This window comes from Moschus berezovskii, chromosome 11 (genome assembly GCF_049115385.1).
Source record: "Moschus berezovskii isolate FMDL1 chromosome 11, NW_MosBer_1.0, whole genome shotgun sequence".
Taxonomy (NCBI): Eukaryota; Metazoa; Chordata; class Mammalia; order Artiodactyla; family Moschidae; genus Moschus; species Moschus berezovskii.
Window position 1 is genome coordinate 75087124 of NC_142470.1, and position 24617 is coordinate 75111740.

General features: G+C 36.7%; 1 protein-coding gene across 2 annotated transcripts in view; it reads left to right on the forward strand.

Annotated features, from left to right (window-relative positions):
* LOC148776201 (neurexin-1-beta) overlaps positions 1-24617 on the forward strand; it is a 795940-nt gene that overhangs the window by 106326 nt on the left and 664997 nt on the right. Inside the window, exon 7 of one of the 2 annotated variants that reach the window (XM_088841488.1) lies at positions 18732-18854. In XM_088841488.1, the coding sequence (XP_088697614.1) occupies positions 18732-18854 (123 nt within the window). Of the gene's footprint in view, positions 1-18731; positions 18855-24617 lie in introns of those variants that run through there. The other variant, XM_088841485.1, reaches the window with a different exon arrangement.

A 24617-nucleotide genomic window follows, 5' to 3' on the forward strand; every position in this document is an offset into this window, starting at 1 on the left:
TGAGTTGATGGAATTCACTCCCAAAACCTTTGACTATGTATCCAAATGGCAGTAAGTCATCCTCTGAGGAACAAAATGGTGGTCTTCAGCTTACAAAAGCAATAAGCTTATAAAGCATGCTGCTGATAACTCAGACTTGTCTTTAAAATATTTTAATATTCATTTTAAAGAGCATAAAAGACTGTCTTTCCAATCATAACAATAAAAAGGTAACAGAATCATGATTGGTAAAAAAAAAAAAAAATAAGCTGTTAAACTGTCATATAAGGCATTAAAACGGAGAAGGCAATGGCAACCCACTCCAGTACTCTTGCCTGGAAAATCCCATGGACGGAGGAGCCTGGTAGGCTGCAGTTCATGGGGTCACTAAGAGTCGGACATGACTGAGCGACTTCACTTTCACTTTTCACTTTCCACTTTCATGCATTGGAGAAGGAAATGGCAACCCACTCCAGTGTTCTTGCCTGGAGAATCCCAGGGATGGGGGAGCCCGATGGGCTGCCATCTATGGGGTCGCAGAGTCGGACACGACTGAAGTGACTTACCAGCAGCTGCAAGGCGTTAAAAATCATCTCAAACAGACTCTAGTTCCTGAACTAATCTCTCAGAGCTCTCACACAAGTGGAATATTTTCAAATATTCATCATCTCCTTTCAAACTCCATCTCTACCACACTCTGAAAAGAAGCACAGTTTTACCAATCTGATACCATGATCCAGCTTGCTTTCACCCTTGGACTGTAAATACAGGCAAAGTAACAACTCACAAAGCCCTTTCCCGAGGCCCCATTTGTGACTCAAGGCAGCTGTAGATGTTCTGAATGCTTCCTGGATCTTAGAAAATCCATGTGAGGAAAATATTTCTTTCTAGACTTCTGCTTTATTTTTATTTATATTAGGTATGCAATAATGCATGGGTTTTTAGATTTACAAAATGTGGCTACATAAACTATAATAGTTAATGGAAATTGCCCCATCAAATGTGCTTCTGTGTTCTCTAGCTCTATCATTTTAAAATACACGTTTATGGTCTAATTACCCTTGTTAGTTATTTCTCTTTATTTGGCTATTATAAGACTGATACTAAGTATAATATTTTCTCTAGATATTTCACAGAATAATACTTTTGAGGACAAAGGTTTTTGATGGTTAGTGGATTTATTTTCCCTTTTTAAAGATAATATCTTACCCTTAATTTTACTTGAATTAAACCAATGATTATGAGCTTTCAGTGCATACTGTGGACAGGACTGCAAATGCCTTAACTTGACAGCAGTCACTGGAAAGAACATTCAGTGATCAGGTAATGTTTTTATTTTCTTTGCCTTTGTTTAATATGGAGAATAATGGGCAAATATACCCAGAACTCTAAGTTCCATCAAGAAATCATGTTATTACTCAACTTTGAGGTTAGGGAGAAATTTACATTTTAAATAATGCAAATCTAACTCACAGTGATTAAATAGAGATTTCCACCTAGACTTTATTTCATACTCATAATGAAATATAAATAAAATGCTTGTATCTCAGTATAACTTGTAGTTTAATGAAAGACTGATTTATTGCATTTATCCTCTGCAAGCCATGAGTTTGTCTGAAACTGAAATGTACATTTACTAAGTCACAAACTTATACCACCACCATCTAAATATTATACCACACCTAAGATATCAACTGTGCTGTGAGGTTAATATGCAATACCTCAGTTGATATCTTTAAGACAATTTCCACAGGAAATATACATATGGTAACAAAAATTATCATACTTTGAGAATTAATAGTAGATGATAAATCTTTAATTTTGAATAGGAATCTCTCATTTCTCTACACTTATACAGAGTTGCTCTGCTGTTTCCTATAGTCACTCCATCCTTTTTAATCCTCCCTTCCCTCGGTTTATGGCAGGTGTTACTTCATATAGAAAAAAAATACATATATCATCAGATTCTCCAGTCTTTGCCACTGAAGAATAGGTAGTAGGTGAGGAGGGAGCAGGGTCTAGCTGCGTTGCGTGTATGCAGACCCGCAGGACTACAAGACGGCAGATCCATTTCTTTTTCAGCCCTTCCTGTGTCAGTAGTTTAGATGCAGCAATGCACTCTTCCACAGACAGGCCGAGCAAAGTCTTTTGTTAAGGTTCTCTTGAGAAGAGGCTGATTTGAATTTCAGGAACCATCTCTGTCAAACTCTTTGTTGCCACCATCCCTCCCTCCCCTAATAGGCAGAGCTGTCAAGAATTTTTAAATGGAAGGAAACAGCCCATTTTTATTTAAAAATAAAAAGCTTATTTTCATGTGTGGAGAGGGTTTTGTTTTTTGTTTTTTTTTAAAGAGCCATCTCTGTGAATAGCAGTCATGTCAGTGTCAAAATGTATGCTTTGATCTCTCTGATTATCAATGGAATGTCTCTGCACACAATCCCAGACCAGACTCAGTTCTTTGATGTCCATTAGCTTATTTCATTGCTAAGATATGTTTGTTACCTACAGCTTGGTGTTAGATTAGGTCAGTATTTGAAAATCTGTGGAGGGGAAGGCAAACACAGAAGTGTATTATATCTACAGCCCTCCATTCTCATCTATCCAGGATAGTCAGATTATTCTTGTCTCTTCAGTCAACTCCAATATGGAGAACCACAATCTACCATTATAGAATAATTGTATATGGAAGTTGCTAAAAAGAACCACCATCTTTTAGTGCAGATAATGTCTTCCCTGGACAGTGAAACTTACTTCAGTAAAGGTAGATGTGAAAGGACTGTAGAGTCACATTCTTTTAACATAAAGAACAATTATTTGATTAATGAAAAAAGGTCTGGTTATAGATGATTTTACAAAAATAATTATATATTACAGAGATATACACTAATACCAAGTTATCACTAAAGGAGGCCAAGTCGGATGGAATAGTGCTTTGTGACTAACACATTAATTATCATGAAAAGTGAGTGTATGAGGGTCTCTTGCCTAGCCCATAGTGTTAATTGACCTAAGTGTTTTAAAAAGTGTAGAGTGTGAAAGAAAATTTCTACTCCCTGTGAAATTTTCTCAAATGCATTATTAGTAGAGTTTGTAGTATTATTATAATAGAAATGACATTGGTTTTATCCTGCATTCTCTTTGTCTGCCAAAGTATGTAGCTTGAGATAGAGTGACCAAGAGAGTCTCAGTTTTAAATTTGCTGCCCATTTATCAATACATCCAAAGTCATTAGGCTATGTTTCTTTTTCTTTTTTTTTTTTCCGGATAATTTGGCATCTGTAGTGGTATATTGCATGTTTTAATAGTCTGTTTTTTTTTTTTTTCTCTTCTTTTAGTAACCTTACAAGTTGTTAGTGTTATAATCTTTGAAGGTTTAAATATATTGAAAATTTGAAAACTAAACTTGTTCCTGTCAACTATAAGTAAGTCCTAGTTGTCATATAAATAACTACTTTAAATATGTAGCAGACGCAAGGAGGATTTTGTGATTTTTGTTTTTGTTAGTGTTGTCTTTCCCTTTTTTTTTTGTCTTTTCAAGTCAATGACATAATTATGGAATATCCTTCTTGCCCACAGGAAGGTTTGCGGCCACCTCTGAATTCATATAAACATGCATTTTAATAAAACCATGATCTTTGATGTTTATTTTGCTTGTTTATTTATTTTTGTTTATTTAATCCTTATACATGGGTCTCTTCTGCCCACCTGCTGTTTCTTCCTACCAAGATTTACTCATCTTACTTCTCCATTTCCAATGTTGTTTTCTCTTGTTCTCCTTCTTGATTTCTTACAAAAATAAAACGCTCTATGGGGTAAAAAAAAAAATCCCAGTAGGCAGAACTTCCAACTATGTTTGGCTTCTTACGGAAAATGATTTATTTAAGACACAGAGATGGTGTTAATGTGGGCAGAGTGTCAAGGGTTGAAGTTCAGCTTCTTTTTTTTTGGCAGTTCATTGTCTAAGGATTGCAAAGAAAGAAAAACTAAGGCCAAGTACTTAACCTCACTTTTGACTTGGATATAGTGAAGAAATGCCCTGAGTGATATGTTATTGGAAAATGTACTATGATGGATGCCCAGAGTGGATAATAAGATCTTTGAATTATCATTTTATTACCAGAATGAAAAGATCAACTGGATATTAGTTATCACCAATTTTTTTATGTAGATAAAAATGGAAAGCAATAAAAGAATGCAAAATGTCAACCAGTGGCACTTAAGCCACATTAGATTGCTTTGATCAGGCTGCCACTTGGCAGACTACTTAAAAGATATGAGGGAATTTCCGGAGGCTGACTCTTGTTAACATGAAACAAATATTCAGTTCAGAGCAGCTGCCTGGTGCCTGAAGAGCAGAGAACTGCAAAGGAGCCTCTGTCTCTGCCTCCTTGATTTGAAGAGTTCCATCAATCACTGCTTCTCACTGATCGGTGCTGTCCGTCCACCTAGGATAGGAACTGCTCAAGGAATAAAGATATACATACATACAGAAAAGGGCAGGGTGTTTTTTGTTTGTTTGTTTTTCATTGCTGTCATTTTTAAAGCTGAAAGTATATATGAAGGAAAGGAAAAGAATGTTTATGAAGGATTTTCAACAAAAATATATACATATAAAATAAAAAGACCATAGATTTCTGATGAAAAATAAATAACTCAAAGAAGCAAAAGCTGAGTTTTTTTTTAAGGCCCATTGTGTAGGCAGTGTCTTTAGAAAAATATCAAAATTGGAATAAAATTTAAGGAAAGCCCATTTGAATTATCCACTCTTAACATTAAGAGAATCATAAAGAGTGCACATTTAATGACTACATAGATGTGCAAAATCATTGTATGGGAGCTTGGTAAGTAGAAGACTTGGGTCTATTTTAGTGAACAGTTAATTGGCTTATTGCTTACATGAAAATATAAAATGCTTCAATATTTTAAAAGATTGCTCTTTAGGTGCAGGTTAAGAATTCATCATGAAATCAGCCTGTTATTAGTCAGTTGAACATCTCCTTAGTACTATGGCAAATGGCTGTGCTCAAAGAAATGCAGAATTCCAGATCTGTGTTAACCAAATTCATCAAATTCTCTTTCATTGTTGAAAGTTAGCATTGTAACTATGGCCACAGTAGAAATTGTCAGAAAAGCCTATAATGTTTCAGAAGAAACATTCTGTACTTGATATTTCCCTTGGCTTGTGGGAAAAGGAAATTTTCTTTTCTACCACAAAATGTCACAAATTGTGAGACCACAACTTGTTGATCAGAGGTTCCTATTGTGCTATTAGAGAGTTGATTTCTAAAACATTTGCCATTTCCTTCATAGGTTAGAGTTTTGCCTTGTTTTTGTTTGCTTTTTGATAGGGAGGTAGCATTTTAGCAAGCTATCTTTGATCCAAAAAATTGAACGTAAAAATATGAATTAGACATTGTTAGCTACTATTAGCCGTCTAGGGGGTCTCACAGTGTCGGACATGACTGATGCGACTTAGCAGCAGCAGCAGCTACTATTAAGATTTTTTTTTTAATCTAGCCAGTCTCATTGTTAGATATATGATTAGAAGTTCATTTATTTTAAAGAAAATAATAACTGTTTGTTTGTTTGTATTTGGAGCATATTTTTTTACTTATGTGCCTCTATGATTCAGGTTCATAGACAGTTAATCCTAAATGCTCAGAAAGACTAAAAAGTGCTCAAAACTTCTGTTTAAAATAGCCTCTAATCCTTAGGACAGCCTTAAAGTTCAATGATGATACAAAGTACTATGACAAATAACTCATTTTACAAGTGTAGACTTGTAAAATATATTAATATTTTATATATGAATATATTGCAATTTAACATATATATTGCAATTTTTCAAGAAGTTTTGCCTTCCTAATCTTTCTCAAAAGAAAGCCATTAACAATTTGCTGCTGCTGCTGCTAAGTCACTTCAGTCGTGTCCGACTCTGTGCGACCCCATAGACGGCAGGCCACCAGGCTCAGCCATCCCTGGGATTCTCCAGGAAGGAACACTGGAGTAGGTTGCCATTTCCTTCTCCAATGCATGAAAGTGAAAAGTGAAAGTGAAGTCGCTCAGTCGTGTCTGACTAGTAGCGACCCCATGGACTGTAGCCTACCAGGCTCCTCTGTCCATGGGATTTTCTAGGCAAGAGTACTGGAGTGGCTTGCCATTGCCTTCTTCGTAACAATTTACACTTCATCAATTACTTACCTATCAGAAAATATGGAAACAAATAATATAATCATGAATTTCAATTCCTCATTTAGTCGCTAGATAGAAATTATGTATCTGCTAACTGCTAAAGTGGATGCATAATTTAAAAGACATTTTGTCCACTTAACCATATATCAGACATGATTAATATAAACCTTCAAGCTGAGCTTTGTTTAGTTTCCTCTCTTCTCTACTCACTTGCTTCTGCTTGGTTATAGCCTCTACTTTTTCGTGTCTTCTGCTTACCATGGTGTCTCCTACCTCATGGTTATTTGTCCACTGCCTCCTCTTGTGCATGTTTTTTTTTTTTTTTTTTTGCTGCTTCTTAAACTGTTGACTAAATGTATGCTATGTATTCAAACTCCGCTAGAAAGAGAATCTAGTGGATTCATTACTTATCCTTGCTCTGTTGAGCAGAGCTTTCAAGTCATGTCACCTCATAGGACACTGACCAGACTTTAACTTTGGGGGAAGATGCCCACTGGTGATCCAATGAAGTGTCCTCAGAGAAGGGGGACACAGAGTCAGTATACACACCTCCGGGGTAATGTAGGAGCAGTGGGCTTTCCCCACAAGCATCTCTTCTTCAGGCTGTCTGATTAACAGTGTTTTGACTTTAACCATGAAATATCCTTGAGGATTGTAATTTCTTCAACACATTGCTGGCAATCATATGGGACGTAAGTCAAGTGAGAAAGGCTCTTTAAATCGGGGGGAAATGCATGGGACCATAAAAAGTTGGAGATTGAAATGTTCAGCGTTGCTCAGGTCTTATGTGTTTTTCTTACTTGTGACCAATGGGAACAAAGAGCAAGATGGGTAAGAAGTACATTATGAAAACCATTTCCCAAAGGTAAAGTAAAAAATTCTAAGAATATTTCAATTACTGTTACTTTTATTGTACTTAGTATTGGATTGTTCTTTATTTGTTCTTTGAATGCATCATTCATACAGTTGTGAGTATTCTTCACCCTTCCATCACCCTTCCCAAGAGGTCAGTCTCAATATAAGACTTGAAATATTTTATGCACAGTACTATTGAAATAAATATGTTATATGTGTTTCTTTAAAAATATAAGGTCATGGTGTGCAAATGTTTTGCAACAGTTTATTTTTTACTTCAATAATACACTGAAAAAAATATTAATATGTCCAGTTTGTGAATATAGCATGCAGTACTGAAAAATCTGATCCATTGCATGTTTCAGATCTTATACTGAAGTAATATGAAGCAGATCGAGGTCACTGAGCCAGCTGAAGAACAATAAAATAGGGAGAAAACATATATGTACAAAAATAAATTCTATCATGATTCATCAGAGACCTCAAAGCAATCATATGAACACTGATCAGAAGCATCTGTGAGCAAGATCTTGAGAAACAAACTAGATTGGAATAACTGTAAATGAAAAGATAGTTTGCACTGGGATAAACTATTATCAGTGACACTAACTCACTCAAATGAAAACCTAACTAAAGTAATCTTAGTGTAGCAAGACTGATGAGGAGCAAGCACACAAATATTTCTTCTAGCAGCTGGCTGACCAGCTCCAGGGAACCTCCAAACACTCTCTCCTGAGATTAACCAAATTAATCTGGTATAAGATTTAATTGCTAATAGCCGTTGCTATAGGTGGGCAAGAATCATCTTAGAATAGCTCCTGTTTAGTAAGGCATGTCGTTCATTTAAGAAGACTTTGTCCCAACTTCAAACAAAAGAGTAAGCCCAATATTTTACCAAATACTAAAATAAATGGTCAAATAGAATCATAGCACTCAAATTAGTGACTAAAAGTTAGCCGGATAAAAAAGCTAATTATCAGTACAATAAAAGAAAAATTAAATTTAGTTCTATTTGTTATTGCAATAATAAAATTCAAAGTAAAGAATTCAGGAAATCATTATATCAATACTTTGAAAACACTTTATATTATCATTCTAATTTTTACATGATAGATGAATGAATTATCACGTATCATTTGTTCATAGCTTTCTTTGGGGCATTCACTGAGGAAAAAAAGAAAAAAGGATCAAAACAAATGAGACACTCTAGTTCAAAAATCCTAAAGACATATTATCCTTTATCATATTCCTGAGAATGCATTTGCTTTTTTTAAAAAATAGATATTGTAACGTTTATCACAAATAGTGAAAGCTAGATTTTCAAGAATTGTTTTGATTTCCTAGTGAAATAAAGAGGAACAAAAACTTAAAGACAGAAGCTTAGCTTTTTATTTTTATTTTTTCCTAATGTGTTTCTTATTCTGGGAGAAAGTTTTTACAAGAATACCCCCAAAATTCTGAGTAACAGCAAAATTTTGTTCAGTCAGTCTCACATTTAATGATATTGAAATACACTTATAGTGTTTATAGTACTATAATATTAGTATTAGTAATAATTTATAGTATTAAATTATTCCTTTAATTTTACAGAAATGTACATTCTTCTTGATCTTCTCATAAAAAATTCTGTAATAGTGTTGTATTTGGATGAGAAATTATTTAATTTTAGCATCTTTGCATTTGTCATTGCAATTCATGGCTTTGTTTATGAGATGTCAAATTGAATATTTGTATATTTCAAAATGCTCAATATTTGTATGCTTTTTCATTTTTGTTTTCATTCAGATTGTTTGGCATTGTGTAAGAATTGCATAAGACTTGTTTAAATTTCTGTCAATATAAATCTACATAATCCTTTTCTTCTCATGTTACACCAAGGCTCAGTATATTTTCAGTTTAAAATGCTTACTTAAAATCATATTAACTGTTTAGTACTTAATTTGATACATGCAGACTATCCTATAATGTGATAAGCTTTTCTTGGAAATGGCCTTTTTTTCTTAAAATAAAGTCACAGTCCAGATTTTTCCTTTCATTACAGTAGGTTTATTTTATTATGCTTCTTCCTAAACCAGTCACTTGAGCTAGATTAGATTTTAAAAGAGCTCTTGTAAAACATTATTTTAGTAATATATAATTTGTGTTCATTTTTTACTGTGTTGTAGTTATATTCTTAAAAGGTAAATTGTATTTCTTAAAATGTATTTTTTTTACATTGAAAATGATTTACATCAGAGATATTTATCCTGGTCTGTCATAAATGGGTACAATCAATGTCAAAGCTGTGTGTAAAGGCTAAATGTTTCTTATAAACCTTGTGTATTTATTTGCTTAGAGCTATGGTATCTAGCCAGATATGAAACAGGAGGGGAGGCAGCTGTATATAGTAATGTTTATTTTGTAGATGATAGGATAGGGTTGGTATGAGTTAGGATAATGGCAGAGGAGTCTCCATGGGGTATTTCCAGTAGCTCTCCAAGGTCAGACTCTTTGCACACAAGATCTATATTTCTTATAATTAAATACTCATTAAGCCTTGAATCCCCAGTTCCTAAGCCAACTACTCTCTTTGTATTTGGAAGTTACTGACTACCGGCCTCAGGTCATTTTGCTCTCCTAGACTGTACACATCATTAAATTTATTTTCAATGGAACTAAGCAAAAAAACTGTCCAAATAATTAGCCAGATAACCGATTAGCCCAAGTTTTCCAGTTCTTGGACTTATCAGATTCCATGCTGCCAAATATGAAAACAAGGGGGTGAAACTTTATATTTTTGACACTTCTTAGTGAAGATTGGTGTTAAAAGTTAATGAAGTTACTTTTCATTAACTATTTGGCTTAATTCAATATCAAGAGTTATTCAATCTACCATAAAAAATGTTCACAAAATCTAAACAGATTTACTCTTTCAATAAATAATTAAGCATGGATTTTATATTCAAGGCACTGAACAATAGGACCTAGGGTATTTTTCCTGAAGTTCTAAGCCCAGGTGGCTCAGTGGTAAAGAATCTGCCTGCCAGTGCAGGAGACATGGGTTTGATCACTAGGTTGGGAAGATGCCCTGGATAAGGAAATGGCAACCCTCTCCAGTACTCTTGCCTGGAAAATCCAATGGACAGAGGAGCCTGGTGGACTACAGTCTACATGGGGTCACAAAAAGTTAGACATGACCTAGTTACTAAACAACAACAACGAAGGGAGAATAACAATAGTGACAATATAATACTGATAGTATTATTATCATTATAAATGAAGGTGTACTATGCACTGCTGCTGCTGCTGCTAAGTCACTTCAGTCGTGTCCGACTCTGTGTGACCCCATAGACGGAAGCCCACCAGGCTCCCCCGTCCCTGGGATTCTCCAGGCAAGAACACTGGAGTGGGTTGCCATTTCCTTCTCCAATGTGTGAAAGTGAAAAGTAAAAGTGAAGTCGCTCAGTCGTGTCCGACCCTTAGCGATCCCACGGACTGCAGCCTACCAGGCTCCTCCATCCATGGGATTTTCTAGGCAAGAGTACTGGAGTGGCTTGCCATTGCCTTCTCCGGTACTATGCACTAGGCGTTGTTTTAAGTAATTAAAATGCCTTAAATTTGTATCGTAAAATGGTTCTATTGTTAGCTTATTTTAGACATAAGAATACTGAGACACAGAGAACTTATATAATTTACCAGGATCACATAGCTAGTAACTCATGGAGCCAGGATAAAAATTCAGAGGATCTGTGAATCTAAAACACATGCACCAGACCAAGCCATACACATTGTAGAAAGTTTAAAAGAAAGGAAAGACTTAAATAGCAATCTAACCAAAGTAAATACAGTGTAATTGATTAATGTGGGACTATTTCATTTCTCCAGTGGTTTTTTAAAGTTTACAAAATGCCTTTCTTCTGTTGTTACTGTTCATTTTTGAACCAAGTTTAATGTCTAATTTTATTTGCTCAAAGTACTTTTTAGTTGGGCTTCCCAGGTGGCACTAGTGGTAAAGAACTCACCTGCCAATGCAGGAGACATCAGAGACGCCCACCCGTTTGATCCCCGGATCAGGAAGATCCCCTGGTGGAGGAGAGCATGGCAACTCACTCCAGTATTCTTGCTTGGAGAATCCCATGGACAGAGGAGCCTATCGGGCTACAGTCCATAGGGTCGCAAAGAATCAGACACGACTGAAGTGTCAACACAGCACAGCACACACACAGAGCACACTTTTTAGTTAGGGAAGAATATTTGTAATATTTTTAGTATAAAGAAATTTTTCTGTCCTTAGGAGTCTATAAATGTCTTTTCCTATACAGTAAAGGACAATATAAAAACATTCTCAATAGTTCTCAAGGATCAGCTAAATTGAGGAGAATTTGAGGAGGAGACTTAGCAGCAGCAGCAGCAGCAGCAGAGAAGAGGAAGAGTTAGGTGACTGGGCTGGTACATCAGCCTTATGGCTGTGTGGGTGATTGGTCTATCCAGGTCATGATTGGCACCAGACCTGGCCAACAAGACAGCTCCGAGACAGACAGCCTTTCTGATACCCCAGAGGCCTTGTCATTAAGGGCTGACAAACTGGGCAGGGTGATGTAACCTTACCGCTTCCGTTGATAAATGGAGTCTTGTCTGCATATTCCTGAATGTAGAGCTAACTAAAAGAAAACTTTAAAAATAAATAAGCACAAAACTTCGACTCCTCTTTAGGGGTGGCTCAAACAGCATGCAATTTGTGCAGTTACCCAGGGCTCTGTGTTTAGAAGGGCCTGTTTTTGGGTAAATACTTAGCTATCACTGTTCTGAAATACTACATTTTGAATAAGATTTGCACGTCTTCACTGGGCTCAGAAACTATTTAACTGGTCCTTCCCCTTATGAGGCTAGTGTATTACAATATATATATATATATATATATAAAATAATCTGAAAGTGCCATTTATATGTTTCTAATTTTAATCAGCTTTCCTAACTGATTCATGTGGAAATAAAAACAAAAAATTCTGCTCCCAGCCCAGTATCTAAAAATTGAGAAAGATAAAACAGAAACATTTAATAAGACTGACTCTTCTTTCATTTCTATTTGTCCTTCAAGGAGCAATCTGATTATTTTTTAAAGTAATTATTTTAAAACCAGAAACTAATGGCAAAGTCAAACAGCAGGCTGAAGGTGTCATAATTACAACCTGAGAAATACATCCTCCTGTCATTTACAGGTGTAAGTGCTGTTGCCAGGAGCCATGACTCAGGCACCCAGCAGTGGTGGCTCTTGCTTCTGTTTCTCCTGGCTTTTCTCTCTTCTATTGTCACAATGACAAGGCTTCTTTCCAGCTTCCCACTGGGTCCTACCTCCCACTGGAGGCTACAGTCCTCAAAGTCAATTGCCAAATAAAGCTTAATACCTGGAAATTTTGATATAGATAGACACCTAATTTTATACACATATGCAAATGTCATGCGTTTAATGAAAAAGTTACTATTCTAAATTTGTAGAACAGGAAAGGTAATTACATTTTAGAAGTAGAAGGACTTTGCAATTGGTTTATGCCATTTACAGCCTTTTAAAATTGTTTTTAGTTTTTGTTATTCTCATTGTTTTGCTGATAAGAAAACTCAGACCAAGAGCTGTGGTAGCATTAGACAAAGTTAGAATAATTAAGGTTGTTGTTTAGTTGGTAAGTTGTGTCTGACTCTTTGACGACTGCATGGCCTGTAGCCTACCAGGCTCCTCTGTCCGTGGGATTTTCCAGTTATGAACACCAGAGTGGGTTGTGATTTCTTTCTCCAATAATTAATATTATGTTGGAGTTAATGGTCACAGTCAATCTAAAACTCTGGTCTCCGGACTCAAACTCATGACTATTTTTCCATTGCTTATTTCTCTAATACTCAATGTGAAGATTGAGGAGAAAAGGGAATTTGTCTGTTTATTTATGTGTCTCATACAAAGACCTGAAAACTATAAGCTGGTCTACTGTTTAAACAAATAATTATTGAAACAAAGCCATATCCATTTGTTTACATATAGTCTATGGCTGCTTTTGCACTACAATAGCAGTGTTAAGTAATTGCGATGACAACCAAATTTGGCAAAGTGGAATATATTTACTATTTGGTCCATTCATTTCAGTTCAGTCACTCATTCATGTCCAACTCTTTGCGACCCCATGGACTGCAGCACGCCAGACTTCCCTGTCCATCACCAACTCCCAGAGCTTCATTTGGTCCATTGCCAGAAGTATCTTGACCCCTATTAGATCTACTAGAATGTAAGCTATAGAAAGCACCTTGAAAATCTAACTAGGGACGTTCCCAATGCTGATCAGTGTTTGGCACAAAATAATTTTTAAACTAAATTAGTAGCCTATCTCAGATGGTAAAGAATCTACCTGCAATGCAGGAGACCCTGGTTTGATTCCTGGGTAAGGAAGATCTGCCGAAGAAGGGATAGGCAAAGAGTCGAACATGACTGAGTGATTAAGCACCAGAACATGGGTGCCACATAATCCAGAATGAATAAGACTAGTTAAATGAGACTAGATAAGCAGCAGATATAACATGGATCTGCTGCTGCTGCTGCTAAGTTGCTTCAGTCGTGTCCAACTCTGTGCGACCCCATAGATGGCAGCCCACCAGGCTCCCCCATCCCTGGGATTCTCCAGGCAAGAATACTGGAGCGGGTTGCCATTTCCTTTTCCAGTGAATGAAGGTGAAAGTAAAGTTGCTCAATCGTGTCCAACTCTTAAGAGACCCGATGGCCTGCAGCCTACCAGGCTCCTCTCTCCATGGGATTTTCCAGGCAAGATTACTGGAGTGGGTTGCCCTGCCTTCTCCATAACATGGATCATTTGGTTTCAAAGTTTCGTAATTCTGAGATATATGGTGCTGTAATAACTTCTAATTCATTTGCTGGGTGCTATAAGCAATTTAATGATCTAAAAAAAAAAAACAGTTATGTATAAAGGTAGAACCAATTTATATCCCTAAGGCAATGTGAATTTTTTGTTATTATTTATAGAAGTACTGTAGAAACTCCACTTTCATTTTTAACCCACATAGCTGTGGTTGAAGAGGCACAACCTATTCTTAATAAAATGAAGATAGATCATTTCTAGAAGGCAAACTAAGTGAATTCCTACCTGCCCATCATCTATGCAGTTTGCTGGGTTAGGGCTTTGCAGAAATACTTATTCAAATCCCCGTATTTAAATAGCTTAATTGAGAAAACTGATTAGCTCCTCAAATCTCTAGGTTGTTATATATAGAAATTACTTACAGTTAATGTTTAAGGCAACAAAAAGGAAATCTAGAACCAACTAGTTTGAACTCTAGTGAGAAATGGGTACCTCATACTGATGATCCATTTATGTAGTTAGCATCTTCAAAAAATACCAGTGGAAGGAAATAGCTACCTAAAGGGTATGTAATGAGTCTAAACTTTGCAGCCCTCACATCTGGAACTTTTAAAAATCAAAATATAGTAGGTCTGGGTTTGATTTTCTCAAGCTACATCCAACTTTCAACTCTAGGGACAGCTGTCATTACAGGCTACTAGACATCCTTAATCACATTGCTTCCTAAACTTCTTAGCTTTGTTTTAATCTTCACTATTGTCCTTTAATGTTATTTCCCCCCCTACATTTAAAAAAAACCAATGAATATACTTCACAGGACATTTGCACAGAAAGCTTTCTTACAAAAAGGATCCCAAATTGCTATTATATACATCTTGAATATGAAGTAAATTTGAAATATTCATGAAATAATATGAAACAAATATTAAAAATAAATTTAAAATACATTTGCAAAATTATCTGAAATGATCAGTGATGTTGTATACATACATGTCAACTAACCTCCCACAGAGCTATCTGTAAAATGGGAGGGTTGAATTAGTTATTTCTACATCCATTTGAAGCTATTCTTTTCTTCATTAAATAAATTCATTTATTGATTTATGACAAAATACTTTCAAAAAGAATATAAAGTGCTTAGCAAAAATAACTTAAATAATTAATTAGGGAGAAAGGTCAATATGCAGTTTGTTCATTTTTTTTAAAGAAAAGAAAAGAATCAAGTTGCCGAAAGTAAGCATATATCCTAAATCTTGATTTCATGATGAATAGAAAGAGATAAGGAAAGGCAGTCAGTTCTATAACTCACATGATATAAGAGGAAATAGCCTATGAAATCTTCAGAAAAGACTTTATGAATTTGGACTTTGCAATCAAAAAGAGAATTGAAAATGCATGTTAAAGAGTTGATATAAAAAAAGAAGAGAAGAGTGGATAAAAAAAATGAGTTGATAATGTAGGTAGACTAAAAAGTAGCTTTGAATTACTCTGGACCTTGGTAATGTAATAAATGATATTCCAGAAAAAAATTTTTTTTAATTCGGTGAAAAATCTTTTTTCTTAATCTAACTTTGAAAAGAAAAAGTTACTTGCAAATGATTTTTAAAAGCCTTTGCTGGAGTTTTCTAATAAAGAAACTCATCATTTTCCTAAAGGAAGAAATGAGCATCCCCTCCCCCCCACCCACCCCAGAAGGTTCTGCAGAATCCAGGGCTTCTGGGTGATGCCTTAGGGGACAAGTTAGCCTGCTTCTTTAATAGAATAGTAACTTCCCCTTTATGTGATTTTTATATTCTTTATGTGAGATTACAGGTGTAAAAAAAATATTCCACCATTTTAAAATAATAATTAACGACTGCCACAGTTTTGGACTATTCACTCCCTAGCATATACATTGATGCTGGGAGAAAGGTTAGAATCAATGAGACATGTTTTGATATCCCAAAAGGAAAAAGAAATTTCAAAAGGAATTCAGATCACTAATGGTATGAATGACTATAATTCTGCCATGGGGACAAATGACTCTGAAATTCAAAATTTCAACAGAGGATAAATTATCCTAGGTCAGACCTAGGAGAGAAGACATCTATATCACATTTTAGCTATGTGACCTTGGGCCGAGTTGTTTTTCGCTTTCTAGGCCTTTGTTTCACATCAGCCAAATGATAATAATGTAAAGATGAAATAAGTTAATAAAGTGCCTGGTACATAACAAACATTTACCAGGTCCCAACTTCCTTCTCAGTAGCAAATTAAGGACCAGCAACCGCAATCCTTAATTCCCTGTCCAGTTTACTTTCCATGACACTTCATGTCACATAGATAACATTGTTTTAAACTGAGAATATTATGTGCATTAAAAAAAAAAACCTCTTCTAAAATCAATCTCTTCACATTTTTAATAATGCAGGGAAGGAGCTTGAAGTTGGTCCACAGAGATTTTCATGAACCAAAGGGTTATTTTTAATTGGATTTTGTGCCTGTTGTTATGGAAATTATTGTTTCATGGATAAAGCTTTATGATTTCACTGCAAGATCAAGGCCAGAATGGGATATAATGATGATATCATCCTTATGCTTCTTTTTCTTGACAAAACATTTAAATTAAGAGAATGGAAGTGAAACTGCTTCAAAAGCACATATTTCTAAGAAAAAAAAGATCCACCCTATAAAAATAGCTTTTAAAATGATATATTCTCTTTTCAAAGATCAAAACTCAGAATGGCCCTTGCTGCCAGTAGGATGCTAAGATTCTGCAGAGTTATTAAACACTTCACTGTTGAAACTAGAAAGAGTTCCTTTGATCCTGGAACTTGCTTTCAACATTTGGTCTCAAAGCATTTTTGCAGTTGTTGAACAGGCTTCCTCTCGTTATTTAGTGATCAATCTCTCCAAACTCTTCTTTCTAGACTAGTTTTTATTCATGTGTCCAGATGCAATTTAACTCCTCTAAAGAAACAAGAAGAAATGCTTACTAATCTTAATGATCGTTCTGTTTAAAATTGAAAGTGTTAGTTGCTCAGTTGTGTCCAACTCTTTGCAACCCCATGGACTGTAGCCCATCAGGCTCCTCTGTCCATGGAATTCTCCAGGCCAGAATGCTGGAGTGGGTAGCCATTCCCTTCTCGAGGGGATCTTCCTGACCCAGCAATTGAACCCTGGTCTCCTGCATTATAGGTGAATTCTTTACCATCTGAGCCACCAGGGAAACCCAATACAGGAGGCAATTCATCCTGCAAAATTTAACTTATATCACTGGCTCATTTTAAGCCTCGAAGAAACCTCAAACAAGGAAGACAGAACTTGTTTCATCAATAACATCCTAAGAGAGAAATCAGGATAGTAGTCTGCAGTATTAAAGCAGTGATTTCTTGTTGGACAGACTGCTGAGGTTTCTTCTAGTACTTAGTTCCCTAATTTATTTTTCTTTCTTCTTTTCTCTCTCGTTCTTCTTGGCATTTTCATACACCATCCTATGATCCTTAGACATTGGCTAGATTGTCTGGTAGAATTCGGTGGAAGAAATTGTGAACCCCACCTTGATCCTGAATCAATTGAAAGTTGTGTAACTAAATGTCATGTCTTTAGTCATTTTAGTTTACCAAGAAATGTCAGTACCTTAAAAAAAAAAAAGCGGGGGGGGAATCCATCACCAAAAAATGTATCATGAAAAACTTTATGATTTTTTTAAATGAATCAAAATATCAGATTATTAGCAAGGCTTATTTTTAATAAAACATTTTCAGTTCTATTAAAAGTTCTTTTTTCCCTTCGTTTTTACGTGTAAGAGAGACATTTGTCTAATTTGTCATTTCAATAACGTCAGCAGATACTTTCTGGTATAGTCTCTCTGTCCTGCTGCTGCTGCTAAGTGTCTTCAGTCATGTCTGACTCTGTGTGACCCAATAGACGGCAGCCCACCAGGCTCCACTATCCCTGGGATTCTCCAGGCAAGAATACTGGAGCGGGTTGCCATTTCCTTTTCCTAAGCCAACTTAAATTCAACTTGCACAGGTTTACATAGGTTCACTTGCAATTGCTTTTCCAGTTGCTTATACTTCTGGCTCTTTCTCCTTTGGTCCTTAGTTGGAAATCACTTCCCGGTACCACTGCTTAATCATTTTTTCCCCTACCACTCAACACTTGACCCTTTATGGGCAGTGTTTTTCTTGACTTTCTTCATTTCCTAAGAGTCAGTACTTTTACCTATACCCACTCTCTGGGCCTTCACTAGTTCTCAGACACAACATTCCAGAAATTTAAAAACCTGGTGAATATTGAAAGTACATGATATAAATGCAAAGAGCAGTCATCCCACAATCTAATACCCAGAGCAACCTCCTTGCCAGGGCCTAATCAACCAGGTGCCATTCATTGAAAATTGTTAGCTAATGGCCTAGGGTCAGATCTCTCGTCAAGGTCAGAAGATGTCTTATGACTGCTATCTACTTCATTTGCCAAAAAAAGGAAAAAAGAGATAGTGCAAAACAAGAAAATTTCTGAGAGAGGGAAAAGTTTGTGCAAATTTGGGAGCATTGCTGTGTTGAGTGTGCCTATTTATGACAACAGGTGCGTTTGTTTGTCTTTGATTGATGCATAATGTTAAAGATTCTTCTTAAATTGTTACACCTGAATATCTGTTAACTGGTAATTTTCCTTGCTTGCTGTGACTCTAATGGGCTTGAGAATTGATCCAGCCAGTCTGTCCTCTCTCTGTCTTTTTCTCTCCTCTTTCTTTCATTCCTTTCTCTTCTCTCTCCTCCCTCTCCCTTGCTTCCCCGCTTTCTTTGTCTTTCTCTCACTCTCTGTGAGGTTCATTTGCTTGACTGATTCTGAGTGTCCATAATGACTGTTTGGCATATTCTACAGGCAAAGGTCCCGAGACCCTTTTTGCTGGCTATAACCTCAATGATAACGAATGGCACACAGTGCGTGTGGTTCGTCGAGGAAAAAGTTTAAAGTTAACGGTGGATGACCAGCAGGCCATGACAGGTAAAGCCCTATCACCTTTGCCTTTGTTGAAGCTTTAGACTTTCCTGTTTCTTCCAGGTGACCTTGAAAACCGGATGAATAATTTGAAGCTGATAGACACAGTTCATTTCTTATTCAAATTCTTCCGGCAGCAATTAAATTTAATAAGCTGCATGTTGTTTTCTTTTCTCTCAAATGAGCAACAATTTTTTGTCATGTTCCTTTCCATTTAATAATTCAAGAAGTTATAATATATTTTAATTTTATGCTTTGATAAATATCTCAGGGCTTCATAAAATATTGAAGTTATTGTTTGGAGGCCAATTCCTGTTCAATTTCTTTGTTATATATTTAGGCGATGAACAGCAGCAAGTTATACTTTTTAGCTTCTGGATACATTGATAGATACACTGGCATTCTGTCAGGTGAACTGCTTTTTATTTTAAGCTATGAGAGATCATTTTGGGCCATTTAGCTCTGTTGGTTAAGCTCTAATGTTAAGAATGGCAAGTTCAGTCCCTGATTTGTGGATTTCTGACCGAGGTGTGGAATATAAAGGCCCACGCCAGAGACAGAGGGAAACCAAATGAAAGAGGAATTGACTCACCTTTATTCTCCCTGCTGAAAATAACTTCAAGCATATGACCCACTGGGATATTAGCTCCCTTTTTTTTAAGAGCACATCCCCCTGTTAATTATTTTAGTGCAAGATGCAAAATGGTCCTTCTGCAGCACGGAAGTGTCTGTTCTACGTTCAGTCTCAAGGGGGTTTCCATTCTCAGAGATCAGGTGGTTATATCAATGAAGAAATAATGTGTATGGGATTTTAACTTTTAAGAGAATCATTCCGCAGTTTAAATGAAGCAAACTACCAACCCATAGATCTTTTACTGTCTTGTATTTTGTTAGCCCTTTATGGCTTTCCAAAACTTTTGTCTTCATGTGGGAGCAAACTTACTTTGTTTCAGAATCATCTGAAGAGCTTTAAAAGGATCATTTCTTGGCCAGACACCGCAGAAAGTGTGAGAGGAGCCCATTATTATTATTTCTTAAAATCTCTCTAAAGAATGCTAATGCAGCTGGCCCATGCACTGGCATCTAAAAACCACTGCTATGTTATGCCATTTTATTCTCCCAGGATGAAAATCAACCAGGGACTCATTAGCATAAGCCTTTATTCAAAATTACCAAACATGAGACGTCTCTAAAGAAACTGTGTGAACGTAGGGAAGGGAGGCAGAATTTTTATAGAGCTTTGGCAGGAGTGTCAGCTGAAGTTCAGCTAGTTTTGGTAAAGGCATTTCTTGGAAGAGGTGTAAATTGTTTTTGTAGATTAACATCCATTGTTTGAACAGTCTGGGTTTTATCAAAAGGGGCAGAAATTAGTGTCTAAGATCATGTATAAGAGGTTGGGAAGAAATAACTGCCAGAGACAAGGACATATGAAGGTCACAGTAGAACATTCTTTAGTCCCTTAAGTTTGTCTCAAATCTCGTACAGCCCTATGACATAGATAGGGTAGATGCATTCTCATTTTATAGATGAGGAAACTGAGATTCAAAGAGGTAACATGACATGTAACTTTGAAATGCCATTGTTACCAGAACTGACAGAGAGCCTAGGTTTTTTGTTTTTTTTTTTTTTCGGTTGTGTTTGTTAACTTAAAAAAAAATTGTTTACTTTTGACTTATAGTTCATTTATTTATATTTATTAATATCCTAATTTATATATATATATGACTATGATGAGTACTTTCTCAGATATAGAATGATTTTATGAGGATTTTATATATATATATATATATATATATAAACATATCAAAATCACATGGTAACTTATCATCTGGGATAGTATATGATGTACTAAAAAGTTGAGTAAGCAATTCATGTTCTTGAGGTTCAGAAGAGCTTCAAGATTTCAGGAATAGCTAAATCAATCAATAATATTTGAAGGCTGTAAAGAAAGGATAATACAGATAAGATTATGTAGGGAAGGGTAGAATGGTTTGGATGAGGATAGACAGACTAGTGTTCAGGCAGCAGAGAAGGTCTGTTTTGTTTCATGTAACCACAGGACAGCTGACATGGCTAGAATAACCTTGGATGCCAATAGGTCAGTGCTCCAAATGAAGCAGTTGATATTTCACGAGTTTTCAGGCAGTTGGGAAGTCACTGCATTTAAGCTGGAAAATAAGTTAAGAGAATATGTTTTGAGCAATAGAGATTCTGTGCAATGTGCTAAATGCTTGAGAATGTAAAGCAGGAAAATCCTAAACTACAATGGCTGAAAAAGGTATAGAAACAAAAGACTGGGGCAACACATTTTTAAAAAGTTTTGTTTATAAATAATTTCAAATTTATAAAAAGTTTCAAAAGTAAAACGACAGTGATATACTTTTACTATTGTGAGCATGTTATCCCATTTGCTTTGACATTTTCACTCTCTTTTTTCTTTTCTTAGCCAAGTGAGAATAAGTTACATACTTAATAGCCCTTTATTTTAAATATTATACTTCAGTGGACATTTTCTAAAGATGTGAATATCCCTTTACAGAGCAAATGCTACTAACTTCAGTAGATATGACACTGATGCAATATATTTTATTTGTCCTCTCACCCATATTCCACTTTTGTCAGTTAACACAATGTTGTCTTTTATAGCATTTTCACCTCTAGCAGAACGTGCAGTCTAGGGTCAGACTGCATTTAGTGTTCATGTCTCTTTAGTGAAGTGAAAGTCACTCAGTCGTGTCCGACTCTTTGTGACCCCATAGACTATACGGTCCATGGAATTCTCTAGGCCAGAATACTGGAGTGGGTACCCATTCCCTTTTCCAGGGGATCTTTCCAACCCAGGGATCGAAGCCAGGTCTCCCACATTGCAGGCAGATTCTTTACCAGCTGAGCCACAAGGGAAGCCCTCATGTCTCTTTCAGTTCAGTTCGGTTCAGTCGCTCAGTCGTGTCCGACTCTCCACGACCCCATGAATCACAGCACGCCAGGCTTCCCTGTCCATCACCAACTCCCGGAGTTCACTCAAACTCATGTCCATCGAGTCGGTGATGCCATCCAGCCATCTCATTCTCTGTCGTCCCCTTCTCCTCCCACCCCCAATCCTTCCCAGCATCAGTCTTTTCCAGTGAGTCAACTCGTTGCATGAGGTGGCCAAAGTATTGGAGTTTCGGCTTCAGCATCAGTCCTTCCAATGAACACCCAGGGTTGATCTCCTTCAGAATGGACTGGTTGGATCTCCTTGCAGTCCTAGGGACTCTCAAGAGTCTTCTCCAGCACCACAGTTCAAAAGCATCAATTCTTCGGCGATCAGCTTTCTTCCCAGTCCAACTCTCACATCCATACATGACCATGGGAAAAACCATAGCCTTGACTAGACGAACCTTGGTTGGCAAAGTAATGTCTCTGCTTTTTAATATACTACCTAGGTTGGTCATAACTTTCCTTCCAAGGAGTAAGCGTCTTTTAATTTCATGGCTGCAATCAGCATCCACAGTGATTTTCGAGCCCAAAAAATAAAGTCTGACACTGTTTCTACTGTTTCCCCATCTATTTCCCATGAAGTGATGGGACCAGATGCCATGATCTTTGTTTTCTGAATGTTGAGCTTCAAGCCAACTTTTTCACTCTCCTCTTTCACTTTCATCAAGAGGCTTTTTAGTTCCTCTTCACTTTCTGCCATAAAGGTGGTATCATCTGCATATCTGAGGTGATTGATATTTCTCCCGGCAATCTTTTTCCAGCTTGTGCTTCTTCCAGCCCAGCGTTCCTCATGATGTACTCTGCATAGAAGTTAAGTAAGCAGGGTGACAATATACAACCTTGATGTACTCCTTTTCCTATTTGGAACCAGTCTGTTGTTCCATGTACAGTTCTAACTGTAGCTTCCTGACCTGCATACAGGTTTCTCAAGAGGCAGGTCAGGTGGTCTGGTATTCTCATCTCTTTCAAAATGTTCCACAGTTTATTGTGATCCACACAGTCAAAGGCTTTGGCATAGTCAATGAAGCAGAAATAGATGTTTTTCTGGAACTCTCTTGCTTTTTCCATGATCCAGCGGATGTTGGCAATTTGATCTCTATTTCCTTTGCCTTTTCTAAAACCTGCTTGAACATCTGGAAGTTGACGGTTCACATATTGCTGAAGCCTGGCTTGGAGAATTTTGAGCACGACTTTACTAGCGTGTGAGATGAGTGCAATTGTGTGGTAGTTTGAGCATTCTTTGGCATTGCCTTTCTTTGGGATTGGGATGAAGACTGACCTTTTCCAGTCCTGGCATGCTGAGTTCTCCAAATTTGCTGGCATATTCAGTGCAGCACTTTCACAACATCATCTTTCAGGATTTGAAATAGCTCAACTGGAATTCCATCACCTCCACTATCTTTGTTCGTAGTGATGCTTTCTAAGGCCCACTTGACTTCACATTCCAAGATGTCTGGCTCTGGGTGAGTGACCACGCCATCGTGATCACCTTCATTGTGAAGCTCTTTTTTGTACAGTTCTTCTGTGTATTCTTGCCACCTCTTCTTAATATCTTCTGCTTCGTGTCTCTTTAGTCCCCTTTAATTGAAAACATTGCCATAGACTTTCTTTGTCTTTGATTACATTGACAAATTAAAAAGATATATAGTCCTCTAATATTTTATCCATGTAAAGTCATTCTTTGGGCTTATCTGATATTTCATGATGATTGAATTCAAGTTTTAACATTCTTGGATGAAATACCACATTGTTGATTGTGTGATCTTCTTATAGTATCCTGTCTGGAGACAAACGATATCCATATGCTTGACTCATGATTTTAGCACTTGGTCAGTATGTTGCCCCGGAGAAGGCAATGGCAAGCCACTCCAGTACTCTTGCCTAGAAAATCCCATGGATGGAGGAGCCTGGTAGGCTGCAGTCCGTGGGGTCGATAAGGGTCGGACACGACTGAGTGACTTCACTTTCACTTTTCACTTTCACACATTGGAGAAGGAAATGGCAACCCACTCCAGTGTACTTGCCTGGAGAATCCCAGGGACGGGGGAGCCTGGTGGGCTGCCATCTATGGGATCGCACAGAGTTGGACACGACTGAAGTGACTTAGCAGCAGCAGCAGTATGTTGCCCAGTTTCTCCATTGTATGATTAATATATTTTACTCCCTTACAACTAGTAAACTGTCTGTGGAGAAACATATTAAGACAATGAAAATATCGTAATATCTTCCTCAAATATTTGCCCCAGATTATCATCTACTGAAGATTTTTCCTGATCCAGTCTTTAACACAGTAGTTACAAATGATTATTTTCAAACCCCATTACTCTTTCCACGTTTAGAGTCAATACTTAGCATTCTACTGTATACAAGAGCTATCCCTTCTTTCTGTTCTCTTTCCTTTTCTTTTCTTCCTTCTCTCTCCATCTTCGTCCTCCTCTCCTTCCCTTCCTTCTTCCTTTCTTTCCTTCCTTCCTTATTGATATGGACCCTCAAGTTTCTGTATTTTCAAATAGTTATAATTACTTAATTATTTCGGTGCTTAAAATGTCCCTTTTTGGGCCAGTGTGAGTCCCATGAAGTTGGTTTCTGTGATCTTGTAACATAACTTCACCTCAGATTTTTTTTTTCTCACTTTTTTGGCAAAACAGAATATTTCAAGCACAACTTTTACTACCATGCCCCAGCCCTGGACTGAGACATTTACTTTCTATTTAGTGGAGAATTAGGTGTTGGTGGTTGGTATTGGTATGCTCATCACTGCTTTGCAACCTTTTCAGGAGGCTGAGATAG